General features: G+C 44.2%; 1 protein-coding gene across 2 annotated transcripts in view; it reads right to left on the bottom strand.

Annotated features, from left to right (window-relative positions):
- Positions 1-9,670: 9,670 nt before the first annotated feature.
- SLC38A6 (solute carrier family 38 member 6) overlaps positions 9,671-20,670 on the bottom strand; it is a 38,521-nt gene continuing 27,521 nt past the window's right edge. For both annotated transcript variants that reach the window (XM_063159753.1, XM_063159754.1), the window contains exons 9-16: positions 20,445-20,510; positions 20,192-20,245; positions 18,594-18,673; positions 17,827-17,927; positions 15,737-15,861; positions 14,739-14,883; positions 14,525-14,619; positions 9,671-13,448 (exon numbers count right to left, since the gene is read on the bottom strand). In XM_063159753.1, the coding sequence (XP_063015823.1) occupies positions 13,368-13,448; positions 14,525-14,619; positions 14,739-14,883; positions 15,737-15,861; positions 17,827-17,927; positions 18,594-18,673; positions 20,192-20,245; positions 20,445-20,510 (747 nt within the window). In that variant the 3' untranslated portion in view covers positions 9,671-13,367. The remainder of the gene's footprint in view (positions 13,449-14,524; positions 14,620-14,738; positions 14,884-15,736; positions 15,862-17,826; positions 17,928-18,593; positions 18,674-20,191; positions 20,246-20,444; positions 20,511-20,670) is intronic.

The following is a 20,670-nucleotide window of genomic DNA, read 5'->3' as shown; positions in this document are numbered from 1 at the left end:
AGAAAAAATAAAGAAAAAATTAAAAACATTTTACCTACATTTTTAGCACTATCAGAGTTTATGAAAAGACTGGGCTACCAGCAGGTTGGAGAAAAGCAAGGTGTGTGCACAGTGTGGCAACCTGCCTTCTCCTGGATGGAGACTGACCACGCCAAACTCAAGGGAGCTGCGTGTCCCCTCTAGCAGTGCCACACCTCCATGGCAGGGGAGCACTGACATAGCCCATTGGGGTGCACAGATGTCAACAAATTTCTCTGCAGAAAGCACAAAGGCAGCAAGACTCAGCCTGGTGTGGATTTTGTCAGCTCAGAAATATCTGCCCAGGGCTCCCAGACCCAGCCTGCCCTGGTGTGGGCCTGGCAGCCTGAGGAGGAGGAGGAAGGGAGGGAGGAATTTGAGCTGAAATCAAAGCCAGAGATCCCCAAAGAACAAAGCCAGGGGGATCTCTGGGCAGACAGGTGCCTGGCACACAGGGACAGACAGGGAATTGTGACAGCCAGACATGTCCTGTGCCCCTTCCCTTGGCAGGAAAGCAGAGCTGGCCAGAAAACAAAGACAGCAAGGCATGGATCTGTGGATAGTCAGAGAATCCCTGTGCAGCAGAGTCAAGCTTGAGGAGCAGAACCTCATGGGCAGTGCCTGCTGAGGGCTGCAGAGCAGACCCTGGGGAATTCATCCAGGGTTCATCATCCCTAAACCCCAAACCAGCCCTCCCAAACCCCCTGGCATCACCAGGGAAGCGGCCTGGGTGTGGTTCCTGTGTCAGGGGACACACACAGAGCTCCCTGCAGGCAGCAGGAGGGGAGCTCAGCTCTGCCCTGCTCCCCTCTCTATAAGCACAAGGAGCTGCTGGAATTCCCTGCTGTGCATGGTGGGCTGAGAGCTCCTGCCTCTCATGCCCTCCCTGGCTCACCAGGCACATCTCATATGGAAAGGGAGCTGAAACACCTCACCAAATCCAAGCATCCATCCCCCTGAGCAGCTCCAAGCACTGAGCACCGTGAGGTTTTTCACAACAATTTATTGAGTGCACCTTGGCTGTGCTCCTGTATGTCCCAGATCCACTCTACAACCATGAGAAGTAAAAGGATTTTTTTGTTTTAAAAGATTAAATTCTACAATCATGAGAAGTAAAAGGATTTTTTGTTTTAAAAGATTAAATGCTGGCTGCTGGCACAACCTTAAAGCAGACAGTGTCTATATGATGGTCAGGCATGGTTAATTCTTTTCATTCCTACTGAAGTGGTGAAAATTGGTGATGTGGAACAGTTCTCCTGCTTGCCCTGGGACTCAGGAGTCAGATTTGGGAACTGACAAGTGATCATAAAAGAACACTGATTGAAAAACAACTGTATCAGCAGACGTGTGAATTCTGAAGGAGGTAATCTGTTCTATCCAAGGAAAGGTGAAAATTATTCTGAACTAACATTGAATCCAGTCACTGCTGGTCACGTCCCAGGATCTCCAGGGGAAAGGAGCAGATGCCCAGGGCAGATGAAGGCCTGGCTGCAGGGCTGGGGCTGCTCTGGCTTTTCCCATGATGGTGCTGGGGGCCAGGGCCACGTTTCCTACCCAAAACCTTTGTTTTGGTGAGTTTGTCCAGCATCACCAAACAAGCCCAGTCCAAGGGAAACCATGCAATCCTCAAGGAGAGCTTGGATAAAGAGGAGGGCAGGGTCAGTGTGTCAGAGCAGGAGCAGAGAGCTCTGTGGGTGCCTGATGAGCCAAGGGATGGCTTTGGGGTCACCCACTGCCCATCCCTGGCTATGAGCTGTCCTCCCAGCCCCTTTTCTCCTGCTCTGCTTTAAAGGATGGACGGGCTGGGGGCTCTCCCCAGCAAGAAATGGCACTGCAGAGCCCTTGCCCTCACCATCAGGACACCTGTGCTCCTGATCCCTGCATCCTGCTGTGCTTGGGGAGCTGCCCTGAACACTTGTGCCCTTCACATCCCTGGGATGGTGATCACCCCAGGCCCAGCACCAGCTATAAATATTCCTCCCATCCTTCCCCCATCACTCACTCACTCACTCCCCTGGCACCCCAGCAGTGGCCACAGGCTCTGTGGGGCAGCCCCCAGCCCCAGGCTGCCCCAGCTGCTGCCCCTCCCAGCAGGATGGGATGCTCAGAGCCCCAGGGGGGACAGGGCATCCCAAGGCTCTCCCAGAGGCACCACAGGCAGATTAGCAGCTCTATTTTTCAAGCTGATCCTCTCCCACCCCCCCCCCCCTCCAACTTCATTCAACTTACAAGAATTTAAGGGAACTTGGCAGGACAGGCAGGACCTAAATATAAACCCTGGTGGCCATTTCGTCAAACAAGCCCCGATGAGCAAATGGCCTCAGTACCTGGAATGTGGGTTCATGGAAGTGCCAGCTCAGCAAAGCAGCTGCCTCCTTCCTCCCAGCACAATGGGGATAGCTGAGATGCCATCAGCACGAGTTTTTTCCTACCCTGCTGTGCACTAAAAAAATTATTCTTGGAACATAATGGAGCAGGGGAGTAAAAATAGAAATGCAGGTTCAGCATATGGCTCCCCTCAGTCCTTGTGACTGCACCTTGTTTTGCAGAGAATAGAAGGAAAAAGTTGTGCCACCCTGTTAAACCCTGCTTGCTCAGCAGCTCCTGACAATGACGCTTGCTGCATTCCAGGCTTGTTTCAGAAATCCTTCCAGCAACCTGGGTTTCTCTGTGGTGTAATTAAAGCAGAAAAGATGAGTCTGTAACCAGCCCAGCCTGGGTGGGAAAGCTCAAAAGCTTGCTGTAACATCCTCAGGTGAAGCTCAGTTTTGCTTGTCACTGTTGGCAGCAACAAAGAGTCACCACATGGAAAGGGAAGCAGGAATTAAGGTTTGCTGCGCCCCAAGATCTCCTGTCAGAGGCCACCCCTGAGCCCCACACCCAGGCTGGGGCAGGCAGCTCCCACAGCTGCTCACTGAAGAGTTTTTGGCTGAGTAAAACTCAGTAGAGACCAAGTTTTCATTATTATCAGTAGAGACCAAACCAGCTGGAGCTGCTGGGATGCATCAAAAGCCCTGTGGTGCCCTGCCCATGCACTGTCCCCATCACAGAGGGTTGTGATGGCCAGCTTTGGTCCCCAGAGGTGTGACAGTGCTTAAACAATCCCAGTGTCAGTGCTGGTGGAGTCTCTCCAGGGATGCAGCCTGGGAGGGGCCATGCTGGTGCTCACAGCATCTCCCACCCACACTGAGCCAACCTGTGGCTCTTTCAGACCCTTGGGGACAGGCTGGTGTGTTTAGGCCAGCTCAGAAGGGCTGGGTGACAGGCTGCGGCCTCAGGCTCTCCTCTGGCTTCCTTGGAGGAGGAGGATGAGGCTCCAAGATGGGTCACCACAATGGGACCATGGTGGGGGGTGAGGGCAAACCAGGCAAGGATCCCAGGGAGGCACAGAGGGTGACAGAGAGAGGGGCTGTGTCCCCTCCCAGCCCACAGAGCCCCTGCACAGCGGGGATGGTGCCACGGGCTTTTGAATGGACGCTTTGCCGCTCCACATTTTCAAGAGACAACCCAACAAATCCTTCCTCACCTTGCTCCTCCTCCCTTCCCCTCTCAGCCACCTTCCTGCAGCATTCACACTCTCTGAAAAAATCCCTTTGCCCAGGATTCTTCTCCTGGGAAGCTGAGAAGCCTCAGAGAAAAAGGAAAACAATTCTTCTCTCATTTGCTTCTCCTGTGTGGAATGTGTTTGGAGATTGTTACCCACAGGTGATTGTTTCAGTGGATTGTGGTGTGAGATGTTTTGACTCTTTGGCCAATCAGGGCCCAGCTGTGTCAAGACTCTGGAGAGAGTCACCAGTTTTCATTATTATCTTTCTAGCATTCTGCAAGTATCCTTTCTGTACTCTTCAGTATAATATAGTATTCTTTATTTATATATAAGTAAATATAAAATTTAAAAAATAATATAGTATTAAAATAATATAGTATTATAAAGTAATAAATTAGCCTTCTGAGAACATGGAGTCAGATGCATAATTCCTGCCTTTGTTGGGGCATTCCCTGCACATTCAATACCTTCCTCCTTCCCTGGGGAATTCTTGTGCCTTGGTGATCTTTAGCCTTGGCCTCCCTGCAGCTGCAGCAACCTCCAGCAGTTCTGGGGCTGCTCCAGAGCCAGCCTGGCTGTGTCAGAGCCCAGCCTGGCCAGAAGAAGCCCCTCTTTAGGGCCTGGATCATGAAGGTTCCAGCAATCACTGAAAGCCCCTGGGATCTGGGCTCCTAAAGACTTTCTGAGCTCCAGGATTCCACCAGGAAAAGGGACTGACCCTCACCTGCTCATGCCCTTTATTGTCACTCTAAGCCCCTGGGCTGGAACAGGACAACAAAAGAGCTTTTAAATTCACCAAATTTTCTAACAAAACCTCGTGTGTTTTTCCAGGTAACATCCACAGGACCCTGCTTTTTTCAGATTTTTCAGTCAAGCACGTTCCCTCTGCAGCAGAAAAAGGACTTCAATCCTCACTCTCCCAAAAGATCATTTAACAGCAAGCTGGAGGGAGTGGAGAGATGACAAGGGATTTTAATAGAAGGCAAATTAAGCTCTTTATAAGTCACTTCCAAATTGATTTATATAGCCAAGGCTGCTCCACTGTGCTTTCACAGTGGTTAAACTCCCTTAAGAAAACACCTTCAAAGGACTGATCCAACTCTCCTTGAAGCCAGGAGAGGCAAATCATGCAAGTCAAAACTGGGGCTAAAATGTGCACAAAATCCACAAAACACTCAAAATCACCATTCAAAGATTGTTCCACAGTCTCCTGAATTCCAGCTGCTGGAGCCTAATGGATAATGCTGAGCTATCAAAACATGAATGTACGTGGAGTCTCTTTATTCTCAGCATTATGACTCCATTTCTCAGCATTAACATTCATTTCAAAGCAAGGAATTTTGCTTGGCCTCCCCTGGGACCCCTAAAACCCTGGTGTTTGTATTCCACCCCTGCAGCAGGAGCACAGGGTGGCAGGGAAGTGCTAAAGCCAAATGTTTCCCCCTTTGCAGCGTGCTGGAGAATGTGCAGCGACACCTCAGCTCCAAGGGAAGGCCTTGTTTAGATAAGCCATGGCAAACACGAGGCACAGGCCCTGCAGGAACAGCCCCAGGGGCTGGGAGAAGGTGCAATATCAACTTTCAGTATTTGTGGGTGGAAAAAAAAAAGATCTGTCCACGGTTTCCATGCAGTTTCAGCCTGAGGCTTTGCATCCCCCAGGGAAATGTCATTCCTTGGCTTGTGACTCACCAAACTGAGCTGTCAGATTAAGGAATGGCAAAACAGACATCTTTGGCTCCCCAGGCCAAGACAATGTCTGTCCACCATCATCAGAGTAGTCTCCCCTTGGAAAAGCACCAGATGAATGTTCCTGTTGCTCAGATGATTCCAGAATGTTTGACTTGTTAACAGCAATGGAAACTGTGCCAGCAAACACCAAAAGGAAAACTGCACCATTTCAACAATTGTTGAGCTGGGCCCAGCAGTGACACTCTGAGCACCTTGTGGGATGGTGTCCCTCAAACACGGACCTCTCTCCCTCATCCCATCTGGTGATCACTTGTGCACAAGGCCTGCTTGCCCTGGATGGTGTCACTGGCTGTGCTGAGGCTGCTCCTGCTCATCCCCCATCAGTCCTTGGGCAGAGCTGTGGTGACAGCTGGCACCCCAAAGTGCCATGGCAATGGCTCCTCCTGCCCTTCACTGCTGTCTGTGCCCCAAATCCACAGCAGCCCAACCTCATGTGACAGGGGTAATGAATAAACACTAAATCATGTAAGGAAAGAGCTCTCAGCTCTCCATTTCCATTCCAACAGTGCCTGGCAAGCTGTCTGCAAGCAGGACCTCAGTGTGCAGCACTGCTCCCCAGAAAAGCACACATCAGGAGGGGGAAAAGAACCAATACTCTGAAGATGCAGCAATTTGGGGGCATAAATTCCACATATTACTGTGACCCTGCACTCAAACATGTCAATATCCAAAGGGCAGTGAAGGCCACAGCTCCCTGCTGAAGGCACTGTGGGAGTGCTGAGTCTCAAATCCTTTCTGGTGACCTCAAAGCAAAGTCCCTCCCAGACAAATCTTCCATCTGCACCCTCACCCACCACAAGGGACCTCACCACAGCTCCCTGCACCTCTGGGAGTGCTGAAGAACATGGTCAGCACCTGCTCAGTGAGCAACACTGGGAATTCCCCTGCACCCCTACCCAAAGCTCAGGGTGAGGAGCCTCCTATGACCACACAACAAGCAGCAACTGAAATGCACCAAGAGGAGGTGTTATCCTGGGAATACTCCTGAAATTGGAATGCATCAAGAGAAGGTGTTATTCTGGTGAACACTCCTGAAATTGGAATGCACCAAGAGGAGGTGTTATCCTGGGGAATATCCCTGAAACTGGAATGCACCAAGAGATGTTATCCTGGGGAATATTCCTGAAACTGGAATGCACCAAGAGAAGGTGTTATCCTGGGGAATACTCCTGAAACTGGAATGCACCAAGAGATGTTATCCTGGGGAATATTCCTGAAATTTAAATGCACCAAGAGGAGGTGTTATCCTGGGGAATAACCCTGAAACTGGAATGCACCAAGAGGAGGTGTTATCCTGGTGAACACTCCTGAAATTGAAATGCACCAAGAGGAGATGTTATCCAGGGGAATATCCCTGACATTGGAATGCACCAAGAGGAGGTGTTATCCTGGGGAATATCCCTGAAACTGGAATGCACCAAGAGATGTTATCCTGGGGAATATCCCTGACATTGGCATGCACCAAGAGGAGGTGTTATCCTGGGGAATATCCCTGAAATTGAAATGCACCAAGAGGAGGTGTTATCCTGGGGAATATCCCTGAAATTGAAATGCACCAAGAGGAAGTGTTATCCTGGGGAATACTCCTGAAATTGAAATGCACCAAGAGGAGGTGTTATCCTGGGGAATACTCCTGAAATTGGGACGCACCAAGAGGAGGTGTTATCCTGGGGAATACTCCTGAAATTGGAATGCACCAAGAGAAGGTGTTATCCTGGGGAATATTCCAGAAGTTTGCCCCAGTGCCATGCACATATGGGCTGACAGGGGTCCCCCTGGCACAGTTTCTGCCCAAGCTGTCTCTGCACCCATCCATGTGCAGCTAATTCTGCTCACTGCTTTGGCCCAAAGGATCAAACACTGATTGTTATATTTGAAGAAAGAGAAGTGGACTACAGAAGTGTGAGCTGAGAAGTGAATAAACCCTATGAATTCAACATGGATGGAAGTTGTTCATCCAAACCAGGAGTAAAACATCAAAAGTGAGTCCCAGTGCCAGCCCTGTAGGAAGCTGTAAAGCAGAGGCTCTTTAACCTTTTTCCTACAGGAGATTCCCAGCCAGGAGCTGCACACACCCAGAAATGCTGCACTAAACCCCACTTTCAGCCCAAAGAACACCCCAAAGCCAAGTGTGACAGAAGGTGAGAATAAGGCCTGAGATTTTCAAGGCCCTCAACTCCAGCCCAACAGGTTCTGTGCTGTCATAACCACATCCCAAATCTTTTCTCCATCCCTGTGTAAATCCCAGAATCAAGTGGAGCTACCTGGGAGGGCAGAGAGAAGGGGCTGCCAGGAACCCAGTCTCACATCAGTCCATGGAGCAGCAAGATGGGCTCCTGAAAGGCACAGACTGGAACAACAGCCCCAAGCCTCCAGGGCTCATTAACTCTCCTTGGCCACATCAGTGATTTGCTCCATGATGTGTGGAGCAGGAATTTCCAGCCTGTCTCCAGGAAAGCCATCCTGCACCCTGGGCTGCCCAGCCACCACACCAACCTCCCCTGGTGTTCATCACCTGGTGACTCCAATTAAACCATGCCTGAAATCTGGAATGGGAATCAGCTGGGGAAGGCATTCATGGCAGCCATGTAAAGGCTCAGTGCAAACCTTCCCAAGATGAACCGTCCTGCCCTTGGCTGGGCTGACAATAAAAGTGTGACCTCGTGTGCAAACCAGCTCAGAATTCAAACCAGGTGCTGGGAGCAAGGCTGAGCACAGCCAGGACACAGCACCAAAACAGCCAGTGCAGCACAGGGCTCCATCCTGCACTGAGGGAAAATGCTGGGCTTTGTGCTCCTTGGTGCCAGCTCCACTTGGGGCAAGCACCATCAAGTGAACAGAGTTGCTGGTACTCATTTCCACATGTGTGAACTTTCCTGCAGCTCTGGAATCAAGGCAGCAGCACAATGATGAGGAGGTTTCCATGTTTGCTTATAGCCAGGACTCCCCTGGTGTGGGATCTCAGCACCTCAGGACTGATGTGCAGAGTGGCCGAGACCACCCCTGGGGGGCTCAGGAGTCCTGGAATGTTGCCAGAAGTGTCTGGTGGCAGGACTTTGATCCTGCACGGGAGACGACACCTGTATGAGGACTGGGAGGATTTCACTGGGTGAATGGTGAAGGGATAAGTTAATTAGAGTGTGAAACACAGGGTTTAGGATTTCTGTACAGGGGGGTCTAAAGAAGTAAGATGGAGGAATTGGGGCGTGTCCTGTCCTTCTTCTTCTTCTTCTTAGCCTCCATCTTCTGTGGTGATGTTGGCACTTTGGGATTGGTTATTACTAAAAGTGCACTGGTTAATAAGGGTAAAAGGTATTGGGGAAAAATGATAAATATTGTATATGTAATTTTGAGTATAAAGATAGGTGACCGCCCCGGGGGCTCTCAGTGTGCCCATGGCTGGCTGCTGTGCAGACCTCTGTCGGGCCAAGAGAAAATCTTTTAGATAAACAATTAATAAACACCGAGACCGAGGAAAGATCTGAAGCCTCTTCTCATCCTTTGAAGCGCTGGGCTGTCCAAGGCCACCCTGGGCCTTTCCAGGCCACCTAAACAGCCGAGAAACCGACACCCTGGACCTTGCAAAGTGCTGGGAGCTGCACTCACAGCACACAGCTGCTGGAGAGCACTGAGACTTACAGCCAGGATGGACATCCATGCTGCAGTAAGGAAATGGCCTGCTCCCCATCACTGCCCCTCACCTTGCTCAGCAAGAGGGTTCCTCCCAAAGTGTCTCCATGAGCAGTTTTTCACCCGAGGCCAACTGCTCATCCTTTCCCCACATCCCAGAGGCAGTGCTGGCACAGAGCTGTGAAATAAATATTGAAGAACACTGAATTCACCCTTCTAAGAGAAACCATTTTGATAGACCTACAACCTTCCACTCTATTTTTCTGAACTTCCTGAGTACAACTGACATTTTCAAAAGCTCTAAACATCATCCACACATATGGGTCAGTTCTGTTTGTGGTAAGCTCCTACCTGGCAAGTGGTTGTAGCTAAACCACCAGTGAGTTTGGGTTAGATGCATTCACTTCCAGCTGAGACATTGAGATTAGTTACATTTGTTAACTTCCAACCTCCTGATTCTTGAAGAACACCAGCCTCTGAAATAAATTCTGCTGGCTCCTGTTCACAGCACAGGAGAGGCAGCTTTGCTGTCCATGAACCAATACCTGGGAGGACAATAACTGCATTGCTCATTGTTGCATCCTGGTGTTCTGGAGAGCACAGTCCAAAGAGTAAAATCCATCCCTGGGAGCAGACTGGCCTGGGAGGGGCAGTTGGGAACATTTCAGGATGTGCTGCAGAACATCAGCTGCACAACAGAGTGGGGATCACACACACAGCTGTGTGGAGTGTAAACTGTTCTTTATTTTTTGCATTTTTTCCAACACTGGCTGTTCCACAGTGACTCTGAGGCAAGAACTCAGAACAGAAAATCTGTTGTACAACACACAGGTTTGACATGAGCTGGGCAATTTTTACATCCACATCATTATTAATTTCTTTTGGGAATTCCATTTCCACATGAAGCATGGCTGGATGAACACCACTGAAGCACACAAATACCAAGACCACCACCACAAACTGCAGTTTATAATACTGAAAATTCTCTCCCACTGGCAGCAAGAGTAAACATCTGCAAAGGTTTCTTTGTATGGAGAGCAGCTGCACTGAATGGTTTCAACACCAAAATCAACTGGAAAACAACAATTTCAGGTGCAGTGTTAAATGAAATCTAACTAAGAAAGGAGTTCCACAATAATCCTAGTTTTGAGCTCTGTTGTTTAGCAGCCTCCTTCCTGCCATGCTGGTTACAAAAACCATTCTTCACACCCAGCTCACCACAGTCCAGCTGAAACTTGAGCAGCCTCCAAATGGACAAGCAATGGAAACAGGAGAAAAAGAGAAAATAAATCAAAGGCAACCAATTAATTTTCATCTCTCACATTGTTCTTCCTGCTCAACTGGGGAAAAGGAACCTTTCCAAGTGAGTTCAGAAATGCTGTGGGTCCTTTCATTCATCCCTGTCAAGTCTTCAGTGAAGAAGGTTGGAAAATGCTGATGACAGGCAATAAAGCAGAATCACTGAAATTCATAAATCTGGAAATTTGGAAGAAAAAATATCTGTATGCAAGAATAATGAAGACAATATTTGTCAGCATTTAAATGAACTGAGAGTTCCACACTGGAGGCCTCTTCTGCTCAAAACCTTCATGGAAGTGCACAATTGTAGAAAAACCCTTGAGAGACACAATGCATAGCACAGCTGTGGGAGGTGAGAAGGATAAATTACTCTGGTTTTTCATTGTGCACAACACTCATATCTTCTAAATTTGGGAACAGAAATTATTTTTCTGCTCCTCCATATTTAAGTTATGAACTACAGAAACTCAGAAGTAGCAGCCTTTCTAGGGTTTTTCTCAGTGAAAGGTAACAGGCATTCTGTAAACCCCTGTGCTCTCCTTTCTGCAGCCAAAATGTAATAACAGAGCTCAGCAGAGCTGTGAATTGCTTCCATTCATCCTCATCAACTTCACACACTGGAATTCATCATTCCAAAGTTACCTTTCAGGACAGTCAGTCAGCAGCCAGGCTGGCTGGGATAATACCCAAGGATTAAAAACAATACTGTAGTGATTTCTGCAGCACTAAGGAATCCCCTGTAAAATTAACACTGTATTTCAGGTATTTTCTCAGTCATATTTTCAAGATGATGCACACAAACCAAACTGCCCCAGGGCAACGGAGCAGTACAGTGCATGGTGAGACTCAGCTTTTTCAGGGAGAGGAGGGAAGAGCAAAAGCTCAGCAAAGCTTTGCCAACTTTGTCCCCTCACAGATAATCTAAGTATTCAGACTTCAGCATTACTGGTTGGAGTTTAAAATAAAAGTGACTGCAGTAATGACCTACCAGTACTACTCAACAGTATGCTACAAGAGCAGATAATAAATGAGAAACAATTTCCATAAAATTTCTAATAAATACACTCCCTAAATTCTAGTGTCTAACAAAAATCCCTGAGTTCATTCTCACCAATGTAAGGTCTCCTGTTTTCCAAAGAAGTTCTGGTTCAGTCAGACAGAAAATCACTTCCTGATGCACAGCTGTCAGTGCTGACTCAAGGTACACTTTTACAAGGTATATATTTAGTTTTCTACAGCAGGGCCAGAGATTCCATGAGCATCTGAATCCCTGCAGTGTAACAAAGCCCATGAGAGTCAGCCATCAAAGGGCAGCCACAGGCAGGAAGGCAGCTGCACCTGGTTAGCAGCAGTTTGAATTGGAAAAATAAAGGCAAGTTCACTTTTCAGGCAGATAATGTCACATCTCGTGGTCACCTTGGTTTTCTGCTGGGTAAACATGTGACAGGAGCCACTGCCAGTGCCACAGGAGGAGCTGGGAACTCCTGGCCAAGTGTGGATCTGCTGTTTCTGGTACTGCCAAACTATTGCAGGGCTCACCTGCACTCAAGAAACCTCTGCTAGAAACTCTGATAGAAAAAGAACTGCAGTCCTTTCCAGGGATCTTTTTCTTTGGGATCCTACCAAAATTCCTGAGTTAGCTCCCTGGCCTCACCACAGAGTCTGTTTCTAAATTAAACTCCCAGGGAGAAGGACACTTCCAAGCCAAAAGGATTTCTGAAGCAGAACTAACCTGCACCACCTGGGTGCCTTCAGGCCATCCATCAAAAATGAAAAGTAACTCCTGGACCCTGAGAGAGCCCAGTGATCTGTTGTGATCTGCTGGCAGGAGAAATCAGGAATGGAGAAGGTGATTCCAACTCTGCTATTTGCTGCTCCTCCCCTTTAGACAGGACAGGATCAATCAGCCTTTGCTTCCTTAGGGCATGAAATCTCTGAGGAGATAAGGCCACTTTAGTGCTATCAGATCCCACCTGAGAGAAGGAAATGCTAAAAACCTTCCATGGTCTCAGCCACTGCTTTCAATCTACTAAAATGAGGAACTTTTCTTGTGGGTACCCAAGAAAACTTTGCTTGTGGGTACAGCATTTTCAAAGCCCAGCTGGTGTTGAAAACTGCATTCACATTCAGGGGCCTAAAAAATAAGGAATTATAAAAGACTACATGGAAGTTCAAAGATATCTGAGGTAAAATTAGGGTTCCATAAAAGTAAAATTTCCCTTTGTTTTCAACAGAGGCAGATTGTCATCTTTTAAGCCCAATCTTCTCTGAAACACAAAAGAACATAAAATATAGAAACACTTTAGTTCAAACCTGAAAGATTTGTAAAAATGGGAGTAAGAAAGAAAAAGAGAAGTTTTTCACTTGGAGGAATACTGAGGTACTTTGAGTACTACTGAAAGTAGATATTAATTGAAAAATGTCTATTATTAACTGCAAAATGAAAACACCAAAATGAAATGCTACTAAAAGCTATTGTGCTTGATGGGCAAAATTAATTTAAAAATTAATCAGGATGATTCAAGTGTGCTGACACAGAAAAAATGTATTTTAAAAAACAATTAACAAATATCATGACATGCCCATTAAACTGAGCTAAGGCAATTGGTCTCTGGATCCACCTTAGGATAAATTAGGGTAAACACTTGGAGTCAACAAGTTCTTAATGTGAACTGGCTGAAATTTTGGAAATTAGTCAAGCAACAGAAATCTTTCAAGGATTAGGACAATGTGCACTATCCTGTGTGCACAAATCACATTATGCACAAAAAGATGATGTAATGTCTGCTCACCTTGTTTTGAAAGGACAAGTAATTTCAAGTTTCTGTTTTTTTCACCATGTGCCCTAAACCATTTTTGCATTGCAGAAATTCTCAAGACCTTTTTACCTGTCCTTATTACATCACCAAACCCTCATATTTTAGAATGGCAAAGGTGAATTGTAACTGAAGATGACTGAAGATTAAAGCAGGACCATCAGCAAAGGAGGTGAAAGGAGCATTGCTTCTTCCTTGGCAGCTTTGGTCAGTGCTCCTTTGGGATGTGCAGCACTCACTGCAGCAGTGCTGGCACCTCTCTGCTCCCTGCTGTCCCCCTGGAGCTCAGTGCACAGTGTCAATAGCTCTTACTGATCAACCCAATTGTAAATTATCAGAACCAAACTGAGAAGGCCAACACAAATGCCAAAAATAACCAAGGCACATGCCTGTGAAGAAAGAAAAGCAAAAATTAATGTTATGAAAGTCCGTAAGAACAGGTACAAAGAGTGTCTTTTAAAATAATCTGTAATGTTTCAAATTATTCAGTCTTCAAACACAAAGAATCTGCTTAGTGGGAAACTAAACCAAGCCTGGCATAGTTCCCTGGGAATTCCTGGAGCAGTCACACTATCCAGCTGCACAAAAAATAATCTGCCCTTTAGAACTCTAAAGAAATGGAGAAACTGATTCATATTTTACTCCAAATACAATTAAAATTACAATGGATTTTTAACATTTTTGACTAGCCAGATGATGATAAAACCACAGTTCAAGAGACTGCAGCTTGCTGATTTATAACAGGTTCCCAATCTGCTGGAACTAGCCATGACTTTAGATGGTCAGAGGGCATTATTATTATATTTTCTTTCAGATTCCCTGTTTTGTCAATACAAGGGCAGCTCCATGAATCATAAGAATGGCAGAAAAACTATGTATAAACATTTTGTCAGCATTTTGGCCACTCTGCTGAGCAGTGGTTACATGAAGACAGACAGTTACAGTGCAAAAAGCAGGCTCCTGCACAAATTCCAGCCCAGAACTTAACCTACTACAACAAAAGAGAAACCACAAAGAGGAGGGAAAAAACCAAACAAAAAGGAAGAGAACAAAAAAAAAAAAGAGAGATGTTTTTGCAAAGTCTTTTAGAGAAAACAAGCACAAAAACTGTCCCACTTAAATGCAGTTTAGATTTGTCCCAACTGTTCAGACAAAAGAGCAACAGGTAAAAACTGAGCAGAAGCTGGATTAAAAGTCAACATCTGAAAACTATAGGGAAAAGCACATATCAGACCAATTGCCCAGTACATGGACACACTGCTTGCCAAAAAACTCTGCTGAAGAAGGAGTTTCAGACAGACCAGATCTACCAGGAGGGATGAAAGAAAATGCTCAGAGATTTTGTGAGCTGCAATGAAAACAAGAGCTTTGCCCCTCAGATTGTGTGCTCCACTGTGTATTAAAATGCATTCAAAATGAGCCTGTTTAAATGTTATTAGTGCAGATGAGAAAACAGAAAACATACCCCAAGTTTTTGTGGTGATATAAAGTCCTCTCTGTTAAGTTTAAGATAAAATAGTCCAGGATATACAAAAAGCAAACATGTTGATGTGGTTGAACCTTTAATAAACAGAAAGTAAGATTTTGTTTAGACAAGACTGAAGTACACTGCAGAATCATATACTGAATTTCTTGAATTAAAATAAAACCCAAAAAAACCAACCACCACAAGAACTTACCAACTACTCCAAATACATTTTTGATGTCTGGCACATACATTGCAAACAGAACAACAACTGCATTCAGTGTTAAGGTGACAAGGATATGGCAAATCCATGACCCAGGAAGATGAGAGAAAAATACCATCAGCACAGCTTTCCTTGCCTGCACAATAAAAGACAAACATTGTGTGGGTAAATACATACATACACACATATATTTTTTGATCTTACCTCAATTTCAGAACTTTCAGAATTACATCATTCCAGATGTAAAAGAACATTTTAAAAATCAAAATGCCAGAAGATCAGTAATAGTTTAATGCTTTGTCTCTCTGTAGTGTAGATTTATTACAGCATTAAAGCAAGATTTATCACATGGTCATTAGTCTGAAGGAATGACTGGTCCCTCCCTTTTTTGGAGGGACAAAAGAAGGCCTGGGGGACAGTCTTTGTCTCTGAAAATGCCTGGTAGCAAATGTCAGCATGTTGTCAACTGATACATAATCTATACAGTGCTTCCATACACAGAGTTTTGCCAGTTCCTAAAAGAATGGGTTTTCAATTCTACTACAGTATTGATAAGCTAAACTAGGGTTTATTTTTGTGAAATAGGTCTAGATGTGTTTTTAATTTACAATCAAATTGAGTTTCAAGTACAAGTGTGTTTGTGTGTGGGTGCGTGCATGTAGAAAGGAAAAACCAAGTCAGCAAAACTCAATTTAAGAGGGGAAAAAAAAAATCAAACTAAATAAACTTTAGAAGTTCTGAATTCTCTAAATTAGAAACAATGCTGTGGGCTAGTTTTAATCTGAAATCTGTCTCAAGAGCACAAATTAGCTTAGTGGTTAGTTGTTATTTTGGAGCTTTCATGGAACATATGCAAATATGTGGTCTTTGATCAATCACTTGACAAGTGAATAAGATACACAAGACTAGATGTGACTCAAGAATTGCAGCCTGCAAAACATTAGTGCCCAGTGCTCAGTGCCAGCTGCAGAGCTCCCAGGAATACTCACTGGGAAATGGATCAGAGGCACTGTCAGGAGCACAGCAAACAGAATGGCTGCTCTCACTGTCATGATGAGGGTATCATGGGGCAGGTACCTGGAGTAACCCTGCAGCAGCTCAGTGTCCACTTTGTCTGAAAACAAAACAAATTAATTGCTTTGTTAATCAATGGGGAGCTAATTAATTAAGGTGACATTCCAATGGATCCATCTGCTTGAGGGATGCAGATACATTCTGGCATTACTGATACACTAGGAGGCAAAATCTTCAGGGAAATTAAAATTTCAGGAGGCAATGCCAGGCAGAGTCTCTGCTGAAGCCAAAGATGCCTAAAGAAAAGACACAAATGTAAAGGACACAGCTTCAAAAAAAGGAGGAAATTTAAACAGCAAAAGTCAGAGCACTGAGAGTAGTCTGCTACCCCTGATTTTTTTCTTTTTTAATCTTAACTCTGCTTTTTTGGACTTCAGAATATACTGAAATTTTCAAAGTCTGGTCACCCTGTGAAGTTTCAAATTCACAGAAAACAGCAGAAACCATGTGAACCACAGAGAGATGAAACATGCTTCATTTCAAAGAGGGAACTGTTCTTTTGTTTCCAATTTAATATAAAATGTTTTACATTTTCTCAGACTGGTGTTTTAGGAACAGGGAACAGACTTTCTCTGTTTAAAGAAGTAAGTTAATTAAACAAGACAACCAAAAAGTGAAAAGAAGAAGAAGCTTGCAAGGGGAAAAATGCAAACAAACAACACAAGTCTCTTACAGACATCCACTCTTGATTCCAGCATTTCAGGCTCCTGAGTCTTAGAGTTCCTAAAGGAAATCAAGCCTGAAGAAAACCCAAACCATTCCTAGTGAAACAGACTGAATGAAGGCAGGATCTGGTCCCAAAGAAATCATGGCAGAAAAGGTAACAGGAACTGGGATGGCTTCCAGGACTATTTTTTTCCTCTTTTTTTTTTTTTCCCTTCTTATTAAGATTTCATCTGGACAGATGATTACCCTGCACTGCCTACTGAACCTCTCTGAGTTGCACTTAAATTTATATTTATTTATATTCTCCAGCAAACCTCATGCAGACAGCCAGCAAACAGCAACAGTGGCCAATAGGCCATCAGGGCCTTCAAAAATCCCCATATAATTTTTCTAAGGTTTCTGGGTATCTAGGGAATATTTTCAGACATGCTTATACTTGGGGGTAAAAGGTACAAAAGTCCCTAAAAATCTGGAATTATTAGATACTGAAAGCCAATATTCCTGGTGCTTTGTCAGACACCCTCTCATCCCCCACCCATCATAATCAAGAATTATGAAACACTTGAAAGGAGAGGAAATCCTCACCAGAACTTTCATTTACTGCCTTACAGTCTCCTGTAAGAATTTTTATTCACTCCAATCAATGAAGATTAGCATGTGAATATCTCATAATGAGAGTTTTCAGAAGACATCAGAAGGATCCTCATGGATGACTGTGATGCATTTATGTGACAGCATTGGTATGAAACTACAACAGAAACAGCAAGTAGAGGAAATTCAATAAACTCATTGTGTTGTCACTGCTGTATGAAATGGACACTCACCTACTTCTGCCAGGGCTGGGATGGAACTTTAAAAAAAGGGGCCTGAAATCTTTCTGAGGTACAAGAATGCCAGACAGAAGAAGTCATCTATGTTTAAACTCTACTGAAAATCTGTACCCAGAAGTATTTAGAAATCCATATGTAATTAAATTGGTACTGCAGCACACTGTCACCTAAACTCCACAGCAAATGAAAATGTCTGTAGCATTTGTAGGGCAAGTGTTTGATACCCCACCCACACTTCTGATTGATAATTAAAAGGTACAGTTACTTCATCAAATATCAACAACATTTCCAGGAAATGAGCAGTTCTTGGTTCAGTTCATGTATCAAACAAACACATTTCTGGCTCAGGAACCAGAAGCAGTGCTGGAAAACCCAGCTCAAAGCCTTTCCTTTTGAATTTTTAAATTCTGAGGGCACAAGTGTTCTAATGCCTGAAGCATTCCAGGCAGAAGACATTTATCTGTTATCATTAACTTTGGTTCCAAGGAATACCTGAAGAAATCACTTACCATAAAATGTCAGGTACCCAAAGAGAGCAGATATGAAGTAAATTAGGAAACTCAGCCCAATTCCTGTGACAGTTACATTCTGCATTCTCCTTTTGGATGGACTAAAATGGAGGAAGAAAAGGAAATCAGTGTTGTTTTATCAGTATTGGGGATGATTAAACACAGCACAATCTATACAGTACCTTGCATTTCATAAGGAAGTTTTGGTCCAATTTAAGGCCACTGAGGATTTGCTGAGGTCTGTGCTGTCACTGACATTTAGGGGGTTTAAAAGTATTTTTAAACTAGTAATTAAAAGGGCACTTTTCAAGCAGACAATTAACACTGTCCTTATCTTGTATGGAATTTAGACTTACCAGTGTCTCTTTTAAATGAAAATTGGGATTTACCACAATGACAACCTGTTCAGAGCTAGGAACAGAATCTGTGTCAAAAACCATCACTGGATCAGGTATGGCCAAATGCAGATTCAGTTACAGCCTTAAAATATGGCTATTAAAGTACCTTAGCAAATGACCCTTTTTTTTCTCCTGACTGTCCAGAGCAGGATAATATCCTGACACTGATGATGGAAACACATTTGTTACTTTTCATTCCTCTAAGAGAGAAAAAGCCAGGACAGACTAAAACTGTACATTTCCCAAAACCATGAAAGCTCCTTATTCTGCAGTGTTTGATGGTACTGACCTAAAAATAAAAAATACTCAGGGAAAGTATTACAAAAAGGTTATAATTCTATTTTAATATTGCATGTGTTCATACATTACCTTTGGAGCTCACAATAGATTGGCAAGACTGAGGTATGGCACAGAAAAGAGAAGGCCATAGTTGGTATTGCATAAGCACTCTGAAAGAGAAAGAAAACATCTTGTAAGTTGTTTGCTGTTACTGCTGGTTGGAAAAATATCTGTATGAACTCAGAATTCAGTTCAAGTGCTGGAAGTCAGTGGAAAAATTTCCAGATGAATGCTTTGAGATAAATCTCCACAAGACAGAAATGGTGTCTCTAATCAGGCCACAAAAATTCAAACTTTTCAAGTCATGTCAGTTCAAGTGCACATAGCTCAGTTTCATCATCAGGAGAAGTCATGCTGCCTATAAACCAAAAACTGGGAGATTTTCTTTTTTCACTATACTGAAGCCAAGTACTTATGTAGAAAGGGCAGGATGTGTCCCAGAGCCAGTGTATCACTGGTGAAATTCTCTAAGAATTTTTCCAAATTCTAATATCCATGGCTGTCAAATTACTGATTCCTTCACCCTGACCTCACTATTTTATTACTCCTTCAGAAAAATTTGGATGAAATACAAAATATAACAGAAAATATTAACAGGAAATATAACATTCTTTGGCATCTAAAGTTTTAAGACAGTTATGTAATTAAAGATGCAACCACACAATTAGTGGTGTATTATTCCAAAAATTTGTAATAAAAGAGATGAATCATCTAGTACAGCTTACTGCAATTGCCAAGTAGAATAAGCTGTGCTATAACAAACACTTTTGTGCTGAAATAATCAAGCCCATGCTGGTAAAGATTTGCCACTTTCTATTGATAAAGGTAATTTTAAAAAGAAGGAGAGATGAGTCCCAAGACCTTCAAAGCACTAAAGGCCAGAATCTCACATTAGATGTTTCTGGTCAAAGCACCATTTCTTCTTTGATCTACAGACAACATTTGTCTGATGTTTGCATTGCCCAATGTTTTTTTTTTTCCTTTTCTTTCCTTTTTCTTGGGAAGGTAGGGTGGACTTTTGTTTTTTTCAGAGAAATGCAGCCACATCCCTCCTAGATCTCACTACAGAGCTATCCCAGATTTACCTTTTCCCTTCCTCTTCACCCCCCAGAGATCAGGGCTCTACATGACACTTTCCCTCCTGCAAGCCTTGATGGGTGGTTAAATGATTTAAATGCCATGTTAATTAACAAATAGCAGAGCTGGCACCCAATGAGATGCACAAGATTGCAGCAGGCCTGAAGAATCAGCTTCAGGTGAGGAAAAGCTAAGGTTAGTTTCAGGAAAGCTGCTCAACCCTGCCAGGAACTAAGAGCACACAGCCAAGCAGCACCAACTTCCAGTTGAGGGCTTGATCTGATTGCATGATGAGGCTGACCACTGCTTCAGCTCTTATACTTTCTTCTTTGGTCATATTTCCAAAATATTTTCATAATGCTTACTTGGACAATCAGCCTTCATACAAAAAGAAGTGAGACTGGATAGCACTTGGCAGCAGGTACAGAAAATATTTCAGCAGCCCATAACGAGTTTTATACAAGGACAGCTTACCCAGGGTAAGGTTTAAACCCCGATTTTTTAAATACCACCACCCCCCTTTAAGTTTGTGTATTGTTAATAGAGATTACCTCTTTTGAAAGATGAAAGAGCTTTGCTTTACAATCCCCGGTAGAATTTGAAACCTGTAAAACATAAATGCAAAGAAAAAAAAAAAGGCATAATGAAAGAATAAGCCCAAACCACAGACATGAAACTTTTCAGATTCTGTGATGATTAATAAAAGAAGGAATTTAAACTGCAAGCCATTCTGAAAGTGTTAATGTAAAAAAAGCAATACAGTTTACTAATAAAATTAGAACTTCAAACCAGCATGCACTTTACCTGTAAAGTCTCTATGGCACTACTCAGAGGTAGAGGACAAGGAATTGACCATTTTTTAATCACAACCTGCAGAGACAGCATATTTCATGTATGAATGATATCCTAAAAATCAGTTTTCAATTTAGATACACATAGCAGAAGTATCAGCCTGCTGGAACCCCCAGCAGGGAGCTGCACCCCCAGTAAATCAGCAGCCCTGCCTGGCAGCCAGGCCACCAGGAGGAGA

Source organism: Melospiza melodia, chromosome 6 (assembly GCF_035770615.1).
Source record: "Melospiza melodia melodia isolate bMelMel2 chromosome 6, bMelMel2.pri, whole genome shotgun sequence".
NCBI classification, from domain to species: domain Eukaryota; kingdom Metazoa; phylum Chordata; class Aves; order Passeriformes; family Passerellidae; genus Melospiza; species Melospiza melodia.
The sequence above is the reverse complement of the archived record's forward strand: the minus strand, read 5'-3'. Positions and strand labels throughout refer to the sequence as shown.